The 24315-nt window shown below is 40.3% G+C and overlaps 2 protein-coding genes and 1 long non-coding RNA gene across 7 annotated transcripts in view; 1 reads left to right on the top strand and 2 right to left on the bottom strand.

The window, feature by feature from the left end:
• The window catches only part of PAXBP1 (PAX3 and PAX7 binding protein 1), a 28744-nt gene extending 18528 nt beyond the window's left edge, over positions 1 to 10216 (bottom strand). Inside the window, exons 1-5 of one of the 2 annotated variants that reach the window (XM_083611272.1) lie at positions 6873 to 10216; positions 3335 to 3463; positions 2240 to 2416; positions 1072 to 1293; positions 48 to 151 (exon numbers count right to left, since the gene is read on the bottom strand). In XM_083611272.1, the coding sequence (XP_083467398.1) occupies positions 48 to 151; positions 1072 to 1293; positions 2240 to 2416; positions 3335 to 3463; positions 6873 to 7353 (1113 nt within the window). In that variant the 5' untranslated portion in view covers positions 7354 to 10216. The remainder of the gene's footprint in view (positions 1 to 47; positions 152 to 1071; positions 1294 to 2239; positions 2417 to 3334; positions 3464 to 6872) is intronic. The other variant, XM_083611273.1, reaches the window with a different exon arrangement.
• On the top strand, positions 9038 to 10614 carry LOC310761464. The gene is made up of 2 exons (XR_014547511.1): positions 9038 to 9156; positions 10209 to 10614. It is a non-coding gene; the product is annotated as an uncharacterized lncRNA (long non-coding RNA).
• Positions 10615 to 11286: 672 nt separating this feature from the next.
• Positions 11287 to 24089, bottom strand: EPCIP (exosomal polycystin 1 interacting protein). 4 transcript variants are annotated; one of them, XM_083611333.1, is made up of 5 exons: positions 23884 to 24028; positions 20290 to 20390; positions 19237 to 19403; positions 17004 to 18068; positions 11287 to 14712 (listed from the first exon to the last, which is right to left on the bottom strand). In XM_083611333.1, exon 5 carries the CDS (start codon positions 14646 to 14648, stop codon positions 13983 to 13985), a length of 666 nt encoding a protein of 221 aa, XP_083467459.1. In that variant the 5' UTR covers positions 14649 to 14712; positions 17004 to 18068; positions 19237 to 19403; positions 20290 to 20390; positions 23884 to 24028; the 3' UTR covers positions 11287 to 13982. The 4 variants fall into 4 exon arrangements, 3 of the variants coding, with proteins under 3 accessions (XP_083467459.1, XP_083467458.1, XP_083467460.1); XR_014547496.1 differs by lacking the exon at positions 11287 to 14712 and adding an exon at positions 14719 to 14960 and having other exon boundaries at positions 23884 to 24089; XM_083611332.1 differs by lacking the exon at positions 17004 to 18068.
• Between the last annotated feature and the right edge of the window lie 226 nt (positions 24090 to 24315).

Here is a 24315-nt window from a genome sequence, read left to right as displayed (position 1 = left end):
AGGGTCATCATTTGCTACTATAATTTTAGAATTCCTATAATACATGCCTGAGGTATATTAATGCCTTTACGTATCTGTTCTTGCTCCCATCGACTGAGTTCTTCATCCTGTTCCCCAGCAATCAGGGCTTCATCATCACTTCCTTCGATACCTGAGCACAAAAACATAACAATCAGTAGGAATAGCACACACTAAATAATGGCATATTGAATACTGTCTTCGAGTTTTCTAAAGCTTCCATGCCTTTAATGAAAAAGGCAAACATGTAGCCCTGTTTCTGAGGGAATCTCAATATGGGGGCATGTGCCCCTACCTCATATTCTGTTGAGTGAACTGGGGTGTACCTAAGTATGTTTCAGGAAAAAAGATTTTTGCAAATTCCTGCACAAAATAACCGGCTCTGCACACTGTGCACTAATGTGAAGACTGGAACTCAACTATCAGCCAAATTTTGCACTTCTCTTAAAGTTGCGACAGAGTTCACAGTAGCTTAAACTTATCAAAATATGAATGGAAATACATATTTTTGTATTTCTTAAAATCACAGATTAATGCAGAAGCAGAACAAAATTGTGGATAAACACTTGCAACAGTGACATATATCAGAAACAGATATTTTGTCATTTTTAGTTGTACCGTGTTTGACCACAGGCTCCTCCTCCTCATTCACACTCTGATATGCAGCTATAATGACCAAAAGTACATTGTATAACTGGAAAGGCACTTCCATTTGTGCATGATGATTTCCCCAAATCCATCTCCACTCCTGATGGATTCCGCATGCCATATGCTAGACAATACCTGAGCCTCAGCAGTGTTTTTGGAGGTTGCAGGGAGCTTCAGCAAGGAGGCAGAGGGAAAGCCTAACTGTGCAACTGGATCTTCATTGAAGCTTTAGATCCAAGCCAAAGTGTTTACTATAACTACCAATGAATTTATAACATGCAACCTCACTATTACATTATACTATCAAGCCACTGAAAATACAGTTTTTGAAAACAATTTATGCCAAACACTTTTAATAGCAACAGCAGAGCATTTGGAACTTATTGCAACTTTTCATCATTTTACCTATTTCCTCTGCAATTTTTTGCCTTTGGGACTTCTCTTTCACAGAAAAGACTATTCTTCGCTTCTCATCATCATCTTCATCATCACTGGCATCATTTTCATCTTCTCTAACAAGGCGCCCTTTCCCTGGATCACTGTCAAGTGGCAAAAAGTCCCCAAGCTCACGAGCCATTTGGCGCTTTTTCCTAGCAGCATGAATAAAGGCAGCATCTGGAATTTCTCCTAGAAAAAAAATGAATGTGCTTTTTAAAAGCCATCAGTTATATTCAATCGTGTGTTCACATGCTGCAGTTCTAATTCCAACTGGCTGCAACAGAGGCACAGGCAAGACATCATGACCTACTCCCTCAACCAGGCTGGGATAATCTGCTATCCAGCTCTCCTCCAAATATTTCTTCCCTGCAGCCATCCCACCTGGCTTTATTGAAGAGAGAGTTGATACAGCAAGGCTTGCTGCGGCAGTACTTTCAACTCCGTGGTTATGTAAAAGTCAAACAATATCTGAATATTGTATGAGTAGCCACAGTGCTGAGATTAGTGCTTTATCAGATAAAGACAAAATAAGAAAAAGAAAATGTAAAGCTTTCAACATGCTTAGACAGAACAAGATCTCCAAGAAAAGGCACATCACATCCACCACAGGCTGCTATGTTCCTGTGATTGGAAGAAAATGCAATTAAGTAGAATCTGAAGTAGTAAATAAGACCAACAGAATCAAATTTACTAAGCCAGAATTAGTTCTAAATAATTCATGAAACAGAAGTCGACAAGAAAAATGACAGATATACAAAATCAATTTGTCAAAGAAGATTAAGATGGACTATGACTTTTAAATAGATATTCAAAGATGGAAGCCGATCAATTACATAAACTAAATCAAATCTAAATATTCTGTTAAGGTATTAATAAAAAGTGATCTAATTAAGATAATGATTTGGTTTCCCTTTCCCCTAATTTCAACTTATAAGGCCAGCTAAAAATAACTGATCTCTGAGGTAGAAAGAAGGAGCAACAGCTCCAAAAAGACCCCCATGCAGTGAAGATAATGGAACTGGAACTGCGATGGGGCGTCATCCAACTACACTGATTGACACAGCCCTGCCTATGGAATGAGAAAGGCAAAGAATTCATCTCAGGATAGCCTTCTTCTGAGAAAAAATACACTAACCTGGACGCAGAACATTCAGAGAAGACAAAGTACTTGAAAATGCTCCTACAGCTTTTGGCTTTTCTTCTTCTTTCTCACTTTCAACTTCCATCTCCTCTTCTCCTTGTTCACTGTTTGCAGCCCCATCTTCTTGAATTGCATCTTTAATCTGTCCTGTTTTATCAGCAGACTGTTCGGCTGCAAAAAAAAAGTGTGCTATTGAAGTATCGTTTTTTTTTGAGGCGGGGGGGAATTTAACTATTTTTTAGAAACTCACATTATATACACCTGAGATAATAGCCCTGTGCAGTCCACAGATGTGGCCAAAACTAATGAATTTTGGTACTAGAAAGTGCAGTGAAATAATTGACAAATATGAAATATTAATTTGATTTCAACTGCTGTTTACAAGGTTGGGGAAAGCACATGTAGGAAAGGCTGAACTAAAACGTGAAGCTTAATAAGAAATGTTATTTAGGTTATTAACATACCTTAAATTGGGTTAAGAACTCTGCACCTTAGAGCTGATGAAATTTTGATTAATCTGAACCCTACTTTATTTGAATATCTACATATTTAATTGGTACTTGGTACTCTGGTTGCTTATTGGCAGTGCTTTTTTTCTAAAAAAATGTTTAGGGGTATTCTCATTTTCCTACTCATATTGAAATACTGGCCCCAATGAGGCCCCTCACAAAATGTTTAGGGCTATGCGTACCTGTGTCCCCCCTGAAAAAAGCACTGCTTATTGGTCCTGTATTATTTGAAACTTAAATTTAGTTCTTACCATTATCAACTACCCCTGTACTTTTTATTCATTTTCAAAGTTAGTTCTCTGTTGAAATCCCTTCCCAGGAAACTTTGCCTAGCACCAACACTGATTTCTTTTCAGTGCCAAGAAATAACTGTTTTATTTTCCCTAGCTTTTAAAGTATTTTAGGCATTAGACAATATTGTTCAACTACTCTGGTTTTATCCATCAGTTGTTTTTACTATGTAGTTTACTATATCTGCATATTTTCACTTTGTAAACCACACTCAACTGGTTGAAAGTTGGCATATAAATATTTAAGCATAACATTTCCTTTTCAGCTATAATTTCAAGATAAAGATTACCATCTGCTAAAGAATTGGTTTCTGGTTTTGTCTTCGATTTTTCAAGGTCTTCTTTGTATTCTTTCTTAAGAAGCTTTACTATCTTCTTGCTGTAACTTGATTTCTTCACTTTAAAAACTTCTTCTGCTTCTTTAGGAGAAAAAATAAGCATAAATGAGAGAAATTATAAATCGGCAAAACAGTGATTGTCTCTTCAGCTATATAAAAGGTGTTATATAGTGCATTAAAATATATTAAATCCATCATTTTAACTTGACTAAATCAACAAACCCAGTTTGTTTTTCACAACAGCTAATCCTTACAATGGGAGAACCCAACCCACAGCTCCTGTGCTATCCCAATACCACAAGTCCTAATTTGTTGCAAGAATGAATTCCAAGAGGTCCAATAGCAAAACAATACCCATAGCACCTGAGGTGCAATATATATATATACACTTTTAATGTAATTCTTTTAAACTCTTTGTTGGATGCTCTTCTTAAAGGCTACATGCTCATAATTAAAAGGCACTTTTAATAACTAAATTTTATGACTTTACAATTCTTCATAAAGAATCTTAAACGAAATCATAGAAAACAGCACAACAGAATACAAAATAGGTAAATATAATTTTAACTTAAGTTCCAAAATTGGACACCTGCAGATTAATAAGCTGTTTTGTTCACTACATGTAAGGAAAGGGTGTATTGACATGTCCTAGAGCAACGTTCTTCTTTGAAATTAAACGTTCTTCTTTGAAATTAAATTTACAGGGCTCCCCCCCCCCGCCGCCCCGTCAAGGCAATCATTAAGTCAACACATACTTTTGCAAATGAATACTTTTGCTTTCCTAACCCACACATTACCACTTCTTAATTCTATTTACCCACAGGCCTCTAGACAAGGGCTGTGCTTGTTTCCATAGGAGTGCTCTTTACAATAGTCTTTCAGTCAGGTACAGAAACATGCATACAAAACCAATGCATGCAATGTCACTTATGAAGGATGTATATAAATAGCAAGCTATCCTTTAAAATATATTTAAGTTGTAACTGAGAACCATATTTGTATATATTTTATTATAGGGAAATATACACTTGACTGCATCCTTCATAATTGATGTGTTCTTAAATATTAATTCCCAAGTGTAAAACATCATTTTCAAAAAAAGTCCTTAAGGAGGTCCAGCAAAACACACATTTGAAAACTTCTATGTAGATAAACCAAATCAATGTCAAATTGTCCAAAGTTCATGTCTGGCTTTTAGCATGGTAACTTGAGTACTACATAAGTTATCACACAAGTTTGTTTCAGTTCAGTGTCCTACCTACAATAAAACTGTTTATTTTGGAGCCCTGATGAATACATTTGTTCCCAACAGTATGAAAGATTTGACTGGTTACCTCCAAAATGTTATATCAAAGGAAGACTAAGAACTTTCTGTTCTAACAGCTTTTAGTTTTTGAAATCTGTTATAACCTGCATTTCCTGAAATTCTGATATTTTAGCTGCTGCTTCTGGTATTTAACTTTTTTTATTTATCCAACCGATTTTCTTTATGTTGTGAGCAACTCTGAATGTTTTTTGTGACAAAAACATTGGATATAAGCCATTGAAAAATATAAAGTACACTCTCCACCTGCCTAACTTCCAGAGGGGAGGAAACTCAAAGAAAAAGATGTCATATACTGTATTGGGTTATATAGGCAGCTTCCTACTATAAAGCTATTCTAGAGTATTTATCAAACAAAGATGTTTCATTTTTATTAGAGGAATACAAACTGCTCTAGTTTGCCCCGGCAACTATCAAAACTTGCTTCAACATTTCACAGGGTGGCCAGATGAAATTCTACTACAGGAATTCCACACCCTCTTTTCATAGACATTTAATTGTTGGCTACTTTGTTTTTGTGAGGATGGGGTTGGGCCAAGACAGAATATCAAGCAGAAATGAGCAACACTTAAAAGACAAGACAGTGTGCATATTCTTATACTCCAAGGATGGGAAACCTGTGACCCTCTAAATGTTAAATAACATCAAGCTCAGTCACCACAGCCAGTGGTCATGGATGATGGAAGCTGTAGTCCAGTAACATCTGGAGGGCCTCAGGTTTCCAATCCCTGCTATATTCCCATGCCAACAGCACAACCCTATGTGTCAACTCAATAGTAAATCCCATTGAATTAAATGAGGCTTTCTCAGAGGTAAGTGGTTACAGGATTGCTGCTTGAGTGTTAGCCCCCTACCCCCAAACAGCCAGACTTATTACTGACTAGGCTTGTATAGAATCACACTGTTCACAAACTGTCATGAGTACTGGTGTAAGACAGAATCCTATATGGGAATATTTTAAAAACATTCCCTCTCTAGGTAAAAAAATAGGAAAGTATGTAATATGTATATTACTTTGCAGAAATGCAAAGTTTGGTTATACAAACAAAACAATATCTGTTTGTAAATTAACAAGGTACAGTGGTTGGATTTGCACCACTGTCAATGAAATATATTAAATGATATCAATAGGAAAATTGATTTACATTCAATGATTTAAATTGACTCCTTTTGCTGATTTAAACTCAATATACCTTGCTATCTTTGCAGTCTCTCAGTGCTCCTCTAACATTAATAAGGCAGTAGCAGCACCAAATTGGCAGACAAAATTATTCATGCAATTAATTTAGTACAGACTGACAGTGTTGTTCTGGGAACAGGACTTGTTGGCTGCAAATTTATTTTGGTCAGAAATAGAACTGCCAGTGATGACTGAAATTTATGACCCGGTTTTCATGCAAGACTATCTCTGCATGTGGCTTTTCCCTCTAACAATGCATGGATCAGTGAAGAATTAGATCCCCACCCACTTCTGTACATGTTTAAAATTAAGAGCTGCAACTGAAACATGTAACTCTTTCATACTATGCACTTACTTTCATCACACCATGGTACAAAATACCTCATTTCAAAACCTCTCCGAGATATATCTTTGGGGCTTTCCTACAATAACTCAGTAGAACGTATGCATGCTTAATGTATGTTTACAATGAAGCACATGACTGTAATATGACATATGCATATATGTATGTCATGTGTGTGAACGGGGGGGGGGGAGAGAAACGGAGGCCATTCTCAATATCTCCCGCGGCCATTTTACTGATTTCTCCCCAATATTTCATTTTCAAGCCAACATGTGACATCTGTACCCGATCGGAAGCGCACCTATTTTCTACTCCGCTACTGAATAATCCCCATAGTCCTGAGCTGCGACGAATTCCACATATATAGTGTAACGCAGAAAGATACACGCGGTGTAGGCAGTAACGTGCAGCCTAAGCGGAAGCGCTTTGCCATATGGCAGGTAGGTTGTAAGCTAGCAAAGGCCGGAGGAAGGCGGGGGACGGGAAAGCCTCCCCGCCTGAAGCAACCGAGTTTCAAATTACTGGGGAGGCAAAGCGGGGTGGAGAAGGCGAACGGCAGCGAGTTCAACGCTGGTCGGGCAGCGAGAGCAGCTAGGCCTCGGCAGAGGGAGTGGAGACCAGGGCGCCCGCTAGGCTCGCTCACCTTCTTCTTCGTCTTGGAAGCTGAGGAGGCTGAGGCTTCCGCGTGGCGGAGGCGGCGGCGGCTCCTCCTTGTTCTTGTTCTTCCGCTCCTTCAGCTTAGAAGCCGCCGGCACCAGCCCGTTGTTCCCCGGGGGCGTCTGTTGCGAAGGGGGCGGCGGGGGAGGGATAAGAACAGGCGGCGGCGGCTGGAGCTGCGGGACCGTCAAGCCGGCACCGCCGCCTCGGCCGACCGCTTCAGGGCCGCCGAAACCGAAGCCGCCGCCGCCGCCACCGGGACAGGCTAGGGGGACGCAGCCCGTCGGGAGCGGCAGAAGCGGCGGCTTCGGACCCGGCAGCAGGTCGGCCTCTCCAGAAGGCCCATCCCCTCCCGGCGGCGGTGCCGGCGGCTGCTGCTGCTGAGGCGGCGACTCGTCTCGCTCTTCGTCGTCCTCCTCAGACTCGTTCCGCTTCCGCACGTTCACGCGCCGCGCCTTGCGGAACATTCCGCTTAGGCCCAACCGACACCGGCGCGCGGGAAAGGACCTGCACAGGAAAAAGGAGCGACGGACGCAGAGGCGCAACCACCGCAGCAGCAGCCCGGAGAGAGAGCGCGCGCGCGCACACACCGCCGCTCGCTCCTCAACTCGCTCTCCGCAACTGCATCATCGAAGCCATAAACCCGGGAGTTGGTCACAGCGCCCTCTGCTGTTCGCCGCCGGCTTGACCCCTCCCTCCTCCCGTCATGGGATGGAGGCGGGGAAGTGGACGGCTTGCTGCGGCAACCGAACGCTTCCCTTCGTCCACCATAGACGCGGCGGCAAGAGCGGCCGCCAGGGTGGTGGCTGTAGAAACCCGCCATCTTGAGCCTTCAGAAGCGGTGCGGGTGGGGAGAAAGGAAAGGATATTACTGTATGGGATTCTTTCTGCTGGGAACGGCGGTATTATTGGGGGGGGGAGGGGCATTAAAAATGCTCCTCTGTCATTTGACTAGTGCTATGCCATGACTGCTGGGCGCCTTTTGCTTCATCTCCTAAATGTGTTTCATAGCACAGAAGGATTATTATGCTTTCAAGTAGGGATAAAAGATCTGTGGTCCGCCAGACGCTGCAGGACTCCCAACTCTCGTCAGCTGTGACCATTGGGCAACAAAGTCCAACAAAGGCGGGCGGGGCGGGCACGGCTTCCCTTCCCTTGCTTCAGGGCTGATTGACAGGTGCGTGTTCCGCCACTTGACGGCTGCATCGAGTCAGGACTTGTACGTGCAAGTGGCGGACCGAACAATTACAAGGGCAGGTTGACTTCAAAACAGGTTCCTGCGCCTATATTTTAACAGAGACTTGGATTTGTATTAATAATTAGCAGGCGACAAGTTGGGCCTCCGGGGGGAGGGGATGAGAGCCTTCAAAATTCTGAATTCTCAGGCAGGAGGAGGGTGAATTGAAGGCAAGAGGAGGGTGAAGTTGTCGGCTGGGTAAACAAGCCAAATCGGTCCATGGTTTCTGAAACGGGAAGCAACCCAGCACTGGGGAGTCTTCTCATCCGAGGAGGTACAGATACTAGCTGTTGAAGATGTGGATTATTGGGCTCTTAACTGGCCCTGTTGGCACCTTCAAAGGTCTCCTTTAGGTAGTGATCTGGAGTAAGTGAAGGTGGGCAGGCAGCAGAGCCAGGCACCTCACAGCAAACTCCTCCAGGGCGCCTCTGGATTTTTCCTTTGAGCAGGCCAGCCACCTGCTGCTCAGCATCCTCTCTGCTGCCATATTTGTGAGGCTCATATTTAGGGTGACTCTGATGCCTTCCAACTACCAGGAGAGTGGGCAAGGTGTCAGGCTGGTTGCCTCAGACACCCACAACTTTTATGACATCAGGGTTTCATGCAGGTAAATTTCTTGGAGACACCCAAGGATTGAACCTCAGACCTTTTGCATGCTCTACCATTTGAGCTACATCCCTGTTTTGCAAGTACTCATACCTTGGACTCTACTGAAGGGACTTTCTCTGTCTCCAGCTGAGGGGAGAGGTGCATCTCATTATTTAAGGCTGCCTTTTTGAAGGAAAGGGGCAAGTAGGAAAGGACCTGCCAGGCAGCCACAGAAGCACTTCAAGTTCCCCTCATCCCTCCCTTGATCTCTTAGCACAGGGGTGGACAACCTCAGGTCTGAGGGCCAAATGTTGCCCTCCAGGCTTCTCTGTCTGACCCTTGGAACACTGCCCTGGCCATACCCCTCACTTTCTCTGCTTCCAAATATTTTTGCCTTGTCTGAGATAGAGAAGGGTGTGTGTAGAAGCTAGCCTACTATATGAAGGTAACATTTTTATTTGTTGTTCACCCTGATTTTGCATTAGTACTGGCATGTGGCTCTCAGAAGGCCTCTAGAAGGGAATGTAGCCCTCTAGCTGAAAAAAGTTCAAATCTCTCTTCATCACCCACCTCTCACATCTCTTGTTCTGAACCTCACTCCTCTCCCATGTGATTATATCCACCCATGCAGCCCCCCTCTTTTAACATGGTCATATTTTGTACTTGCATTAATCTGTCTCTTGTCCATTGGCACTGATTTGGCTACATAAGCACTGCACTCTCCAGGTTAGAAATAGAAAATGCAAGTGGGGCCCTATAACAATATACAGTCATACCTCGGGATAAATACGCTTCAGGTTGAGCGCTTTCGGGTTTTGCCGCTCATACATGCGCAGACAGTCAAAATGACGTCACGCGCATGTGCGGAAGCGGTGAAACACGACCTGCACACACACAGACGTGCTGTCGTGTCTTGCGTTCTGTTCGGGATGCGAACAAGGCTCCGTATTGCAGTGTTTCTGTTCATGGTTGCAGTCACTCCATTCCTCACACACTTGGGTTTTCCTTCCATCTCCTCAACAGTCAGTCAGCATTCCTGCCCACTGACCAATCAGTGCTCATTTGGCTGTGTTGAGGGGTTGGGTTGAACACAGTAGTGCCCAATCCCAGCTACATTAAAATATTGAATGTGTAGTTTCTGAGATGAGCCATTTTCAGAAAAGGTTTTGCCCAAATGCATTGTTTTTTAAGTTGGCCAGAGTGTGTTGTTGGCCAGAGTGTGCTGTTCACAGGTATGTTGCGGTATTGTTTATCTTGTCAAATATCTCAGTTATCTGCTATGGCTTCTTTTCTCCAGATTATTTAGTGTGAACTTCCTGTCCTTTCATATTTCAGCTGAAATGTTACTGCATTGCAATTATGAGGTTCATGATTTAAAATGTGGTCATTGGTAACTTTGTCCTTAAGCCCATCCATGGTAAAGAAATATGGAAACTAGGATCAGCTTTGTTGGAGGATACAGCTGTACAGAACTAGCTATAACAAAGCTGATCCCAGTTTCTGGATTCATAATACAGTACAATTTTGTCATTGCCACTGTCTTGCTCACAATTGTAGTTTAATACTTTTTTGTTAGTTGAATATATATTTTTGTTACTAGGGGGCAGCAGACTCTTAAGATATTCACTACTTTCATCTGATTATACTAGGGCTTCATCTACTGTACATAGTAACAATATCAATATATTAAGTTTTATATCAGATTTTGGAATTGTTCCAAATCATTCCTTCAAGGCTACAGATGTGCACAATTTGTTCTTGGAAATATCTTTTGTCTCACTGAGAAATAATATTTAATGAAATTCAGTCAAAATCTAATGTAGACTGTAACTGCTTAGTGCTTCTGTGAACATGTCTCTACATTTTTCTCACATTTTGATATGAATTAAATGCCAGTACTTTTTACACGGGAGTTGGTGTCTTCACTAGCAGAACAACCCAAACCCCTCTTACACTGTGTTGAGGTGGGTGGGTTTGGATTAGGTGGAGTTGCCCCTCCAACCAGCTCTCCTGGCTTATCTGAGAGGAAAATCTGAAAATGTGACTTTGCAAGGGAAGGGACAAGGCTGAGCTGGCCCATGAGCCATTGGATCCTGAGCCAGTCTTATGGCTATCACATGCCAATGTTGGCCAAAACAGCCTTGCTGTAGCTACAACAGTGTTTCCGCTGCTCCACAAAGCCATTATGGCAGAGTGGGAGGGAGTTACAATTGTCCCCGTAATGTGTTAGTTTACTGAGCAATATAGAGTATGGTGTATTGTGTGTGTGTGTGTGTGTGTGTGTGTGTGTGAGAGAGAGAGAGAGAGAGAGAGAGAGAGAGAGAGAGGAACCCAGCCTACAGGAGGCATTAACAACATAAGGGGGCTACATGTAAGAAGAAACAGTACCTCTGCCACCTACAGTTGTTGCTGAAGTGGCTAAAGGAGGAATGTACACTGAATTAGGACTCATGCAAGAAGTCAGTTAGTTGCATTGAAAGTCCCTTAAAGGCATATGTTTTAATATTTCATTGCACACACATTTGCAAGCTGCACAGAAGCTTCAAAATAGAGCATACTAGAAAATAATATAAAATACTTCAAAACCATCTTTTATTCAGCGCAATCACGTAGCTCAAGCAAAATCACTTGCTAGTTGGCATTAGTAAAAACTGCAAAGAAAATAGCTGTGCTTAGTTAAAACTTGATGTACATGATAACATTTTCATCTGGTAAAACTGGATACATTATTGTTCACACTGTTTACTGTGCTTAGTATTCCAAATACAAACTGCATCTCAAACAACATAACTCATAAGTAATTATTATCAGGTAGTCATAGAGCCAAGAGCTATGGTGTTACAAGGGGAAATCCACATCACAGTTAAATAATATGATCATGAATATTGTACTGTATAAGAAAGTCATTTGACATTCAAGTTACATATATTATTTCCAAAAGTTGCTGATTGTTTTCTTTGACATTGTGTTCATCTACATTGTTTTTTATCTGGTCAACAAGGCATAGTAATAAGCTCAGAATGTTCTTTTGATTTATTCTCTCTGAGGATCACTTTGTGCTATACAGTAACAAAACATGTTTTAATCTGCTCATACAGTTGAAAACCCCAGCTACAGGTGCATTTACCTGTATGAGGCACGCAACACTGAGTATACAGTTGATGTCCACAATCACTGCATTTTAATGTGTGCATATAAAACATTTAAATGTGTATATTAAATATGTAATATATATAAAGAGGCTTTAAAGCATAAGAATCCAGCACTGCAGAAACACTATAGGAAGTAGAGGAGCCAATTATCTGGAGAGCTTTGTGCTAACCACTTGTGTAGTGCTGAGAAGTACACTGAGGGGTAATGTAATTACCTGGAATGAAGCCATTAATTTGCTTATTTTCATTTACACATACTTAGATTTTGTACTAATAAAATTACAGAATAAAACTTAATTCCTGGAGATCAAGTCATGAAGTACCTAAATCATTGTCTAAGGCAGTTCTTAACCTTACAGATGTGTATGATTCCTACTCCTTCATGGCTCCATTGCCTACTGCTTCAGTAATATTTGAATGAGGGAAGGTGTCAATAACACGGTCATTTCCTGGGCCAATGTCTAAACACTACTACAACTACCATTTGGTTCTTCCCTCCCCTGAACAGTTGTCATTCCAACTGGACGCCCTAAGAACACTTGCATAACTTCATGATGGAAGGGCCAATTGCATGGTTATTTCCCATGCCAGTGGCATCAGCTGCCAGTGAGATCATGGCTGGCATAAGAAGTATTTCTTTTGCCTGATCTTCCATGTTTAAGCATTCAAACAGCTGTTATTTGGCTGCTTCCTTTTCTTCCTGAACACTTGCCATTCCAGCTGGTCACTCTTAAGAACAAGTATGTTAAGTTTAAAAATTAGAACCTGAGTTTGCATGTTTTCGGCTTCCTTCCTGATCCCTTCCCCTTTTGTGTTAGACCGTTCTTGGTTGCAGGATTACAGTCTTGCTTTTTAACATTTGAACAGTGCACAGTACATTTTAGGCACTCTTATAAATGTTTACTAATATAGTAGAGCATCATGGGATGGAACTTCACAGAAGAACAAGCGCCGTAAAGAGCTGGTACTTATCCATATTTAAGGCTGTCGGTACTTAACACTTCAAATCTTGGAAGTGGTTTTTTGGCACTGCTTCATGGGTTCTGGACATTTAAAATATTTTCCTCAATCTGCATTAGTGTTCAGCTTAAGAGCTGAGTCCTATACATGGTTAGATCTCTAGCTCATATTTGATAGGTCTGTAGCATGAAGTGGGCAGCTAATTTGTCCCATCAATTTTTTTTCCATCCAGGAAGCTAGTTTATTATATTTTTATCATAGTGGAATTTAATTATACATTTCAGGACGTATGAATAATCCAACTACTGCATGAGTTATATTTTGAAGCCTCCTGTTTTCAGGATCTGTACCAGTTATTTCTTTCAACTGAATGAAGATTAGTCAAGCAAACTCATCACAACTTCCTGAATTATTCCAACTCCCCTTATAACTTGACATATTTTTTTCTCTGTCACTGAACATCTACAAGTTGGTTAGGTGCTTGTTTTAATGTAGCTGCTTTTAATTATATGCTATGGCATTATTTTCCAATTTAAAATGTCGATAAAATCAATCCATATTTGCCAAGCAATATCCTAGGATATCTGATCCTATGGACCCAGTTCAGAGTAATGCTTGGGCACTTTAAGCACAGCATACTTTAAGGGCATACTTCATGGTGAATAATGATTTGGAGTTAGTGTTGAATCTATTGAGCTCTGCAAACAATTTTGTTGTTTGAGATGGGACCAAAGAGTCAAGTAGTCAGGTAGCCTATGTTTTGAACATAGCAGGTTGCAGACAGCTAACAGAGGAGCTCTGAATGAAAATGAACTCCCCCATTGTTTACTCAAATAGAAAATATAGAGCCAGTGCTTATTCGGTTTCATTCTACATTTGTATTTGTGTGTGTGGTTTGAAGCAAAGGTGGGGAATGGAGAGCCAGTTTCTAGCCCTCAAAGCTCTTCTCAGGCCATGCCCTTCACTGGCCGTACTTCATACCCTGATTGTTTTTGCATGGCTGGCATGACCCCTCCCATCATTGGCATGGTTGTCCCAAAGTGAGTGCATCCCTTGGGGATTCCATCTTCTAAAGGAATGCCAGGAGCTCTGTTTCTACAAGATTGTATTTCTGGCAACAGCCTATGGCTGCTCTATAGAAACGGCCAAGCATACTGTGTCAGTATATGAATGTTATAATACAGCTTTTGTTATTTGTGGTGAAGAACGTGTCCAAATATGGCAGATGTGGAAAGTGGTCTGTAATGTTGGAGATGTTTTCCACACTGTATGATTTTAGTGGAGAGTAGCCATTGAAGAGAGAGGTGTCTAAAACAGCAATGTATGTGATCATGTTTCTGTCTCTGCATGGCATCTTTAATTTGCCTTGTGCTTCATTGTCGTGGCTGCTGTAGATAGTTAAGCTTTGTTCTCGTATCTGGCCATTGATCTCACTTTTTATCTGTAGTCTTCGCAGTCCCCAGATGGTCAGATATTTTGCTGACAGCGGAATCGTGCCACATAGTGAGAGCTTCAGGTCATACACAGCTGTAAAGTTCAACAGCATTCTCAACATGGATGTTTCCGTGAACCAAATTGTCAGATTATTGTAGTAGCTTTTGTCTATTGTATAGGGCAAAACAGTCTTGCAGTTGCAGATCAGATTTGCCAGACTGTAATCGCAGTCATTGTCACCAATATCATCAGGACATGTGCAGTTACGAATCGTGCTTTCCTTGGTGAAAATAAGAGTATTATTCTTTTGGCCTTGTACAAAACTATCCAGACAGAAGCCTAAGAAGCCAACCAAAAAGAGATGGTGTCCATGGGCTAATACTGCCATCATTATTACAGTGTTCTTAGCCACAAGAACCTCACTTCATTAAATCAGCAGATCTGATGACTGCAACCTACAGAGAATAAAAATAAGATGATTATTACCATACAGCACACACCCACAATTTTCCTACCTTGTCTATTTATGGCTGGTTTCCATCAATCTAAGCAGGCCCAAATTACTGAGAGTTGAGGGCAATAATTGCTTTTGGAGACCATGAAACCCTCTTTGCAGAACAAGTAGAGATTTGTCCCAGGCTGAAATTCCTGCTTCTGTAGGAATTTGGGTTGTCTTGGTACGTTGCTGTCTCTAGCTGTAAAACTGAGAATAATGATGATATAATTCATAGGGTCATTGCAAACACAAATGAGATGGATTATGAAGTACACTGCACATTGAAACTTTGATAAGAAACAATCATATTTTTTTTTTATAATATTTTTATTTTTTCCATATAAACACAACATACATAAACATACAAAGACAAAAACAGAACAAAAAACATGTATCATTTCATATCCTAATTTCTTATACCTTTCTTCCCCGACTTCCTCATGCCTCCCTTTTCTGTATTCCAAATTCTTATCGATTGTTCAGCAAATCTTCCCTTATTTTAATTTAAATTTAGACTAGTCTTCCTTATTCTCCTTGTCTTAACCATAGCTAATAGTAACCATTTACTTTCCAGTCCAACATCATTCTAACTTTCATTAATTTTGTAATATTTCTTTAAATAGTCTTTAATTTTTTTCCATTCTTCTTGCGCTGCTTCTCTTCCCTGGTTTCGGATTCTGCTCGTCATTTCTGCCAAGCCCATGTAGTCTATCACCTTCATCTGCCATTCTTCCAGTGTGGGTAGCTCTTGCGTCTTCCAGTACTTCGCAATGAGTATTCTAGCTGCTGTTGTAGCATACATAAAGAAAGTTATATCCGTCTTTAACACCCCTTGGCCGACAATACCCAAGAGAAAGGCCTCTGGTTTCTTGGGGAAAGTATATTTAAATACCTTTTTAAGTTCATTGTAGATCATTTCCCAGAATACCTTAATCTTCGGGCAAGTCCACCAAAGATGAAAAAATGTACCTTCAGTTTCTTTACATTTCCAACATTTATTGTCAGGCAAATGGTAAATCTTTGCAAGCTTGACTGGGGTTATGTACCACCTATATATCATTTTCATAATGTTTTCTCTTAAGGCATTACATGCCGTAAACTTCATCCCGGTGGTCCACAACTTTTCCCAATCAGCAAACAAAATATTATGACCAATGTCCTGAGCCCATTTAATCATGACCGATTTAACCGTTTCATCTTGTGTATTCCATTTCAGCAGCAAATTGTACATTTTTGACAAATTCTTAGTACTGGGTTCTAACAGTTCTGTCTCCAATTTTGATTTTTCCACCTGGAAGCCAATTTTACTGTCCAGTTTAAACGCTTCATTTATTTGATGATAGTGCAACCAGTCTCTCACCTTCCCTTTTAATTTCTCAAAACTCTGCAATCTCAGTTTGTCCCCTTCCTTTTCCAAAATTTCCCAGTATCTTGGCCACTTGGACTCCATATTTAACTTTTTAACTGCCTTAGCTTCCATTGGCGACAGCCACCTTGGAGTTTTATTTTCCAGCAAGTCTTTATATCTAACCCAGACATTTAATAGTGCTTTTCTGACAATATGATTTTTAAAACTTTTATGTGCTTTAACCTTGTCATACCACAAATATGCATGCCACCCAAAAATATTGTTGAAACCTTCCAAATCCAAAATGTCTGTGTTTTCAAGAAGCAGCCATTCTTTCAGCCAGCAGAAAGCTGCCGCTTCATAGTACAATTTAAAGTCTGGCAGGGCAAACCCCCCTCTTTCCTTTGAATCCGTTAATATCTTAAATTTAATTCTGGGCTTTTTGCCCTGCCAGACAAATTTAGATATGTCTTTTTGCCACTTCTTGAAACAATCCATTTTATCAATTATTTGCAATGCTTGGAACAAAAACAACATTCTTGGCAATACATTCATTTTTATAACTGCAATACGGCCTAACAAGGAAAGCTTTAAGTTGGACCAAATCTCCAAATCTTTTTTCACTTCTCTCCAAGTTTTTTCATAATTATCTTTAAACAAATTCACATTTTTAGCTGTCATATTTATACCCAAGTATTTCACTTTTTTAACCACAGTCAACCCTGTCTCATTCTGAAACCTTTCCTTTTCTATCTGTGTCAAATTTTTCTCCAAAACCTTTGTCTTAGACTTATTCAATTTAAATCCTGCCATTTGACCAAACTCTTGAATTATTTCCAAAACTCTTTTCGTGCTAGCTTCGAAACAATCATATTTTAATGCTGAACTTTACCGGTCCTTACTTCATAGACTTCAGTTTTAATTCTTTTGCAGTCCTTAATGCAATAACCAAAGATGAGATGTGCCTTGAATCAGTTTTTCACTAACTTCCATAGAATACAGACTGGAGCTTTCCTCTTGGTCTTCTGAGCACTTCCTTTATTCTAGAATAGCTGTGCACAGGCATCAGTCAGGACAACATGCAGCTGATTCAGATTTGCAACAAGTTAAGTAAGTTTTATTGGCTTCATCATACACCATAATAAAACTAAAATACGAGAACAAAATAAAATCCAATAATTCAGAGGATCTGCACTATATTACAATCCATAGCCAGATGACAGCACAGTATGCTCTGTGTTATAGTTGAACTGATGTTCTCTGCATAGGAATCAGAATGATGGCAATGTGACATTTTCCTGCTCGCTCTATTTCTGCTTGGAGGTGTAAACTGTTTGGCAAGCCTTCATTGCAGAAAAAAGTACAGTCCTTGGGCAGTTGCCCAGGTGTGGTCTCCCATAGAGCAGTGTGTAATATAGTAGCAAGTTTTTAATACTGCATTTTCAATTTGTAATCCTGGGACCTCATAGTAAAGGCAAGGTAAGAGATCTAACAAGTAAACCTCTTTAGGCTGCAGAAAGTTGTAGCTGCTTTGCTCAATTTTCCATGAGCTTTTGTGCTAGAAGTCAGTTACTTCCAGGGTTGAATTACAATGTTGTTGATCCATATTCTGAGGTCCAGGCATCTTATGTTGTGCTTTGCTTCTTCTAGAACATGCTCAGCTTTCAGAGAAGCTGTGCATCCATTCACATGACTTCTCAAAGGGCAGGCAGTCTTCCAGACATGGGGATGTATGAAATAAGGTAGCCCAAAACATGTATCAGGGTGCGGGGATATATGAATTTTACTTCCTTATTCAGTCTATTCATGCAGCTCTGTGTATAGGGAACTAGTAGCCAACATCAGCTATGTTTCAAGGTAGTACCCCAGCATACATTTCAAATATTCTGCAGCACAGAATATTCTGTTCCTCATGATGATCAGGGTATGATATTCAGAAGACATCATAGCCATTTATCCTGCGTTGCCTTGTAAGAAGGAAATATTCTTTCAAAGACAGGATAGGATCAGATGTCCTAAAGCTGTCTCCACTCTACTCTCATATATTCCCCCATCCGAATAAGTGAGAATGGTGTTTTCTACCTTTTAAAACCCAATATTTAGTTCAGACTTTGTGGATATCTCTTCAACAGCATACCAGAGATGCCAATAAAATGCAGTTAATACTAAACAAAGGTCAAATTCATCTCACCTGCAACACTTTTGAGGTTAATTGAGTTACCTCAATAATAAATCTGCTCACAAATGTCTATGAGCCCAATCATGCATTAACAAGCAGATCCAATTACAACAGTTTCCTGACAGCGTTTTCTCATTTTTTAGCTTGGTTTCTAGGCTCGGGTAAGTCAACTAAATCAAAACATCTACAGTACCACTATTGTGCTATATATAGACTAATATTTTGCTGGCACTTTGTTTAGCTCTGAACTTGTTTATCTATTTGCCAAGTAACATGCTGCAACACAACAGTCCTAGAAAATGTTTTAACAAGTGCAGCATGAACTGCACTACAGTAACTTTTAAGGAAGGAGCAGATAGGCATCACTTGTAGGGAATATTGGAGTGGGGGGGGAGGTTTATATTTCCATAACAAAGTTTGTGGGGTTTTAGCTCTCACTTCACTTAATTGTTCCATCTAACAATCGGCAAAAAGGCTATATATTTTGGAACCTGCTGAAGCAGAAAATTCAAATGACACTCCCTCTACAGTGAAAATAAAATGGATTAACTTATTGACCATTCATGGCTTTTACAATGATGCCCCAAATCTGCCACCGAAGGCGGCAGTCTCATTCTGCCTAATGCTATGGCTGGGCAGGCAAAAGGAGGCATGCAACTTGTCCCTAGATTTTCTTAAATTGTGGCAGCAGAGGCTTTTATGGCTGCCACTTGTTTCCGAGTTGGTGTGTATCCACTCTGGTTGGAGTAAAGGTGATGCTCCATCGTGTGAGGGATGGTATTAAGAAAAAGGGGAGCGAATGTGGCTACTGTTTCTGGTTTATTCTATCCAGGGTTGGTACCTTAGCGATATCACCTGAAGCAGCCCATGTATTTGAGTATCATAATCCAATGTTATGAATAATAACATCAGTAAAAATACTATATTTGAGAAACAACTTATATATATTTACTTACCTTAGCTTTGCTTTATTCATATCATGCCTCCAAAACCAGCACCACTTCACGTTTGACTTGACTCGCTATGCTTGAGCAGAGTTCTTCCATACAAGCAGTACTCTTATATCTTGAAGTTGCAAGAAGAGTTACTTTTGGAAATGTTTTCTCACCTTTTCTGGCTCTTTCTGCAACACAAACTAGTGTCAGTGAGTCCTGAAGTTTCTCTGTGCTTCAGCAAGTACCACCCTGAGCCACATACTCTTCCTCTGATAATTTTTACCACCCACACTGCACTGATATTTGATCCAAGGGTTACCTACATGGTCGTGCGTGTTTCAAGACTCCTACTCAAACTACTTTACTGCTTGCATCATTCGGCATTTTGAAAAATAGTTTCCCTGTAGCGGTTGGCAAGCTGCTCTTTATGAGAGTGGAAAATCTGTTTGACTACAATGACAAAGTCTGTTACGATCAATCACCGGCTCCTGTTCTTTAATGCATCTTTTGAACGGCTATTAGAATGGGGAATAGAGAATACTTGCTGGAACTCAGACATATAAAAACCAGCTACTTGCCATTTAAGAAGAATAGTTTTTAACAGAAATTGCTCATTATCTGTAACCTATGTACCTTTGAAGAAGTGCAGAAAGTGACTGCCTTTCTTATACAACAATGCTGAAGCATCCACAACACCAGAAAAACAGCAATAGCATCTTTTTTGGGTAAATATTCAAAAGATCTGAAGCACTATCAAAATATTCTAACATCAGCGCTCATAACCAAATTTCAGGTAGGTCAGGATTTTGTTTGACTAGTAATAGCTTGTTATTCTGACATTCATTCACGGATACATAATAATAAAAATAATAATAATTAATAATTTTATTTATACGCCCTCCCCAGCCAGGGCCAGGCTCAGGGCGGCTAACACCAAATATGAATTACAATAAAACGTAATAGAAACAACAGCAACAAACAAACAGTTAATTAAAATACGGCTTAAAATGCAGCCTCATTTTAGTAGCAGGCCATAAATCAAAACCATAAAGGGAGGAAACATCAGATATTCACCCAAGCCAGCTATCCATGCTGGTCCTACATTGAGGCTTTTATTGGCCTGTATCTTCATTTGATCTCTTTTACCTCCATTTCTTGCTTCAGGTGTTTAGATCCTATTTGAAAACCAGGGGGTATAAAAACTGTCACTATTTACATGTTTGGATAATATTTTCCCTTCAACAACCCCCTGGACTGGTTGGATGCAGAGGAATGGTGGGAGGAACCAGCTGGGGAACCACCAAGGGAAGGAGGCTCAGAGATGGAAGGGGGCAGCACAATGATGAGTGATCAGAGAGAAAAGAGGGAGACATCTGGGAGGAGGAGTTATTGGAAGTTGAAGAGGTGACAGGTCTTAGTGAGCTGGGAGAGTCTGTGGCAGAGAAGTCCAGAATCAGAGGCAGAAGCTGAAGCAGAGGAGGAGGCCAAGAGGCAGAAATGAGTCAAGCTGGTGAAGAGTCATGGGTATCTTCCCTTTCTGCTGTGTTTAGCTTCCCTCCGCCCGCTTCCCAGAACCAGACGATCCCCTTATGGGACAGCTGCATATTGCTGCATTGCAGCAATGCAGGTGGTTGGACTAGATGATCCTCGGAGTCCCTTCCAACTCTACAAGTATATGATTCTATGCTTCTCTATGCATGCTTGACCTGGCCTTATATATTGGGGCAAATTTGTGTTGTGTAAACAACACAATTATAAAAAGCCAGATTTAAGGTAATAGCCAACATTTGTCATACTCAGAGTAGACACATTAAAAATATTAGTTACTTCTCCATTTATTTCAGTTTACAATCCAACAGCTAGTTCTATGTAAACACTGTGTATGACTAGCACTGAATATTACCCATATTATTTTACAAACAGAAATGAGCAACAATAATAAGTTTATAAATAATAAGTAGAGGGGAGGGGAAGAAAGCAAACTAAAAAAAGGGTAAAAATACTAAAACCTTGTAGTTGAAATAAAAAGTAATCTGCTTTCAAAGAGCAGTTTAGTAGAAGTCTTAAAACACTACTTTCCCAAGTTTAATATACTGTACATTATTTAGGCCTTGTGGTTGGTTCTGTGGTGAAGCATGAAACTGCCTAGATAAGATGGAATTAAATTGGGAGCTTGTTATAAATAACATTCCTGTAGGACTAGATAGCAGTCCCCTGATCCTTAAAAAAAAAAAAAATAGAGGGGGAAAACCCAGCCAATAGTTTTCTGTAAATAAATTCTAGGACCTGTTTTGCTGTCATGACTGCAAAAGCCTCCAAGATGAGTTTGTGCAGATGGTTTGTCTCATTGTTAATTCCACCAGGCCAATGAACATCCTGTTCAAAAACATAAATCTGTAAGGGCTTTATTTCTGAGAAAATGTTTGTTTGTTTTTAGTATCCCTGGCATCCAAAACCCTTTTGGGGTCTCATTTGACAATATACCACACAGTGGTTCAGTTTGGATGCAAAGGCAAGCAATGGTTGGGTACTATGTGAATGAGTTTGTGCACCCCCTCCTTTCCTTGTGCACTCAGTATGTCCATTCTTGGTTTGCAGCAAACTTTGTTGTTGCAACCAACCTGGCAAAATAATTTGTGCTTGCTGCGCAAACCAAGATCAAACTTGGATTTACAATCATGGTTTGCAAGGCAAGACCAAAGTCATAATTTTGTTTTGTTTTTGCCTCAGATGTAATTACGGACAATGGTTTACTACAAGCATGGACATGAGGGGAAGATGCAAAGTATGAGGAAGCCTACAAGCCCAAGGCTTATTCCAAGGCTATGGTGGGTCTTATGTTTTGAACCAATCCATTGAGAAAGTTGCTTACAAAATTATGGCAGATTGTGATGGAATGGTCCTGTGATATCATATTAACAAGCATCCAGAAAGTAAGTGTTGTAACTCTCACTGCCGAATTCACATAGGGGAATTCCTTCTCTGAAAAATGCTTCCCCCAGATCTCCCTGCATAGGTATACACATAGTTGATGCAAATGGTTCCTTCCTGGTGAAATTTTCTGAGCAAACCCCATAAAACAATAGCTCTTCTAGTTCATCATTTAGTTATCCACATTCTATTGACTGCAAATAACACCTTTAGGAACAAATAACAGCATGGGGGGGGGGATTTCTGGTGGGGAACAGAGTAGAGCTGAGAGGGTTAAACCTCCCCTCTCCCCATACCATGTCCCAGTCTGGATCAGGGTATCCCACAGCTGGTTATTCTAAACAAATAATGTCTAGCTGTAAGCATGCTTTTTAACACGTGCTTATTATAATGTGTAGTTTGGCCCTAAATCTATGTGTATTGTTGTTTCACATTTTTAAGCAACATCATTGCCTTTAAAACAAGAAAAGCTATAGAGAAAGAAATTTTTTTTTAATAAGCCTCCCAGGTTTTAGCTCCTGGAATTAGTTTTCTTTTAGATAAACTTGCAGATGCCAGTGGAATGATTGCATTGCCAATGTTTGTTTTACCCAAGCATGTGGTATCATAGCAGCCTGTCACTCCCACTAAATGTTTCTACTGATACTGGAAGAAAGCATTTTCCTAAAGCGGGACTGACAAAGATAGGAATTCAAAATTTTAACGGGAGGCAATTTAAACATGAAAGCAAACATGCAAGGGAAAATATTATCTCCAAAAGAAATAATGATAAACTAAAATTGCCAAGCTGACAACTCTTTTTTGAACTTCCTACATGTTGAAGGAGCACAGTGAGAGTGTATCCAGGTCTTTAAAACTGTTTGAAATCTGAGGTACAGTGGTACCTCAAATTAAGTACTTAATTCATTCCGGAGGTCCGTTCTTAACCTGAAACTGTTCTTAACCTGAAGCACCACTTTAGCTAATGTGGCCTCCTGCTGCTGCTGCGCTGCCGGAGCACGATTTCTGTTCTCATTCTGAAGCAAAGTTCTTAACCTGAAGCACTATTTCTGGGTTAGCAGAGTCTGTAACCTGAAGCGTATGTAACCTGAGGTACCACTGTATTAGAATTACAGCACAAGGTTCATTACTGGCACTGGAGTAACAGCAGCACATTTCACATGCTCCCTTTCACATATTAGTTGTATCAAGTTAATCTTGAATACAGTACTCTTTTCCTCACTGACTTGGGCTGCATGGTTTGTAGCTTTATGCTTTAACTAAATAGCACAGGAGCCTCTTACAAATAAAACAAATCCTTGAAACATACGGGTAATTTCCTAAGGACAGGTTTAACGATAAAAATGTGATTTGATTTTTGCTCTTATCCCTGTAGAGTCAACACAGCTCAGAAAACTAGTCTCTATAAACTTGAAAAGTTTGAGACCAAATGAACTGTTTTTCATTTATTAGCTTCATTGCTTATATAAAGAACGTTAATTCAGAAATAATAACAACATGCACACGTAGTGCTCTGATATTAAAAGTATCTGTCCTGAGTTTACAAACTTATTCACAGGAAAAGCTACATGGTACTGAAGTTTGAGATTCAGAAAGAGACTTTCAGGAATAAAGCTTAATGACAGAGAACGCTGCTGTGGTAGAAAGCGGCTTGTTTCTTGGGCATTAGGAATTACGCTCTGCTCTTTCTATAACAGCAGCACCCAAATTTGTTTAGCAACAGAGAGGAGTACTTACGCTTCTTGTCTGTTGAGTAGTTTGGCGGTGTTGCTCTTCACTTTGCAGATTTTATCTGGGACTGTACTGGTGCTTTGCTTTCATTTGACAGCCTGGTTAATCAACAAGACAGGGTGGAATGTGTGGTCTTGCACTTACTGTTCTTTTATGTTTTCTGGAGGCTCGCAGCCTGAGCTACCATGACAACCAGGAGAGACGCTTGAGGCCTACACCACTTCATTAATAACTCAGTAAAATAAATACCTGCTTTTATTAGCCCCTCTTGCACAGATTGGCAGTTTAAGATTTTGTCACGGAAATGACAGAAATCATACAGGAAGGCATATGTACAGTGGTAAAACAAAATAGCCACAATCTGTAAGATGTCTGTGAAAGAAGAACAGGACACTGAGAGTTCTTCTTTATCTTAACACCCTAGGAGCCAACTCCTAG

Source organism: Podarcis filfolensis (assembly GCF_964270895.1).
Source record: "Podarcis filfolensis genome assembly, chromosome: 4".
Lineage (NCBI taxonomy): Eukaryota > Metazoa > Chordata > Lepidosauria > Squamata > Lacertidae > Podarcis > Podarcis filfolensis.
This window is presented reverse-complemented; position numbering and strand designations above follow the sequence as displayed.

Coding starts and splice junctions, on each gene's coding strand:
- EPCIP (XM_083611333.1), bottom strand. CDS start 14,648: ATGATGGCAGTATTAGCCCATGGACACCATCTCTTTTTGGTTGGCTTC.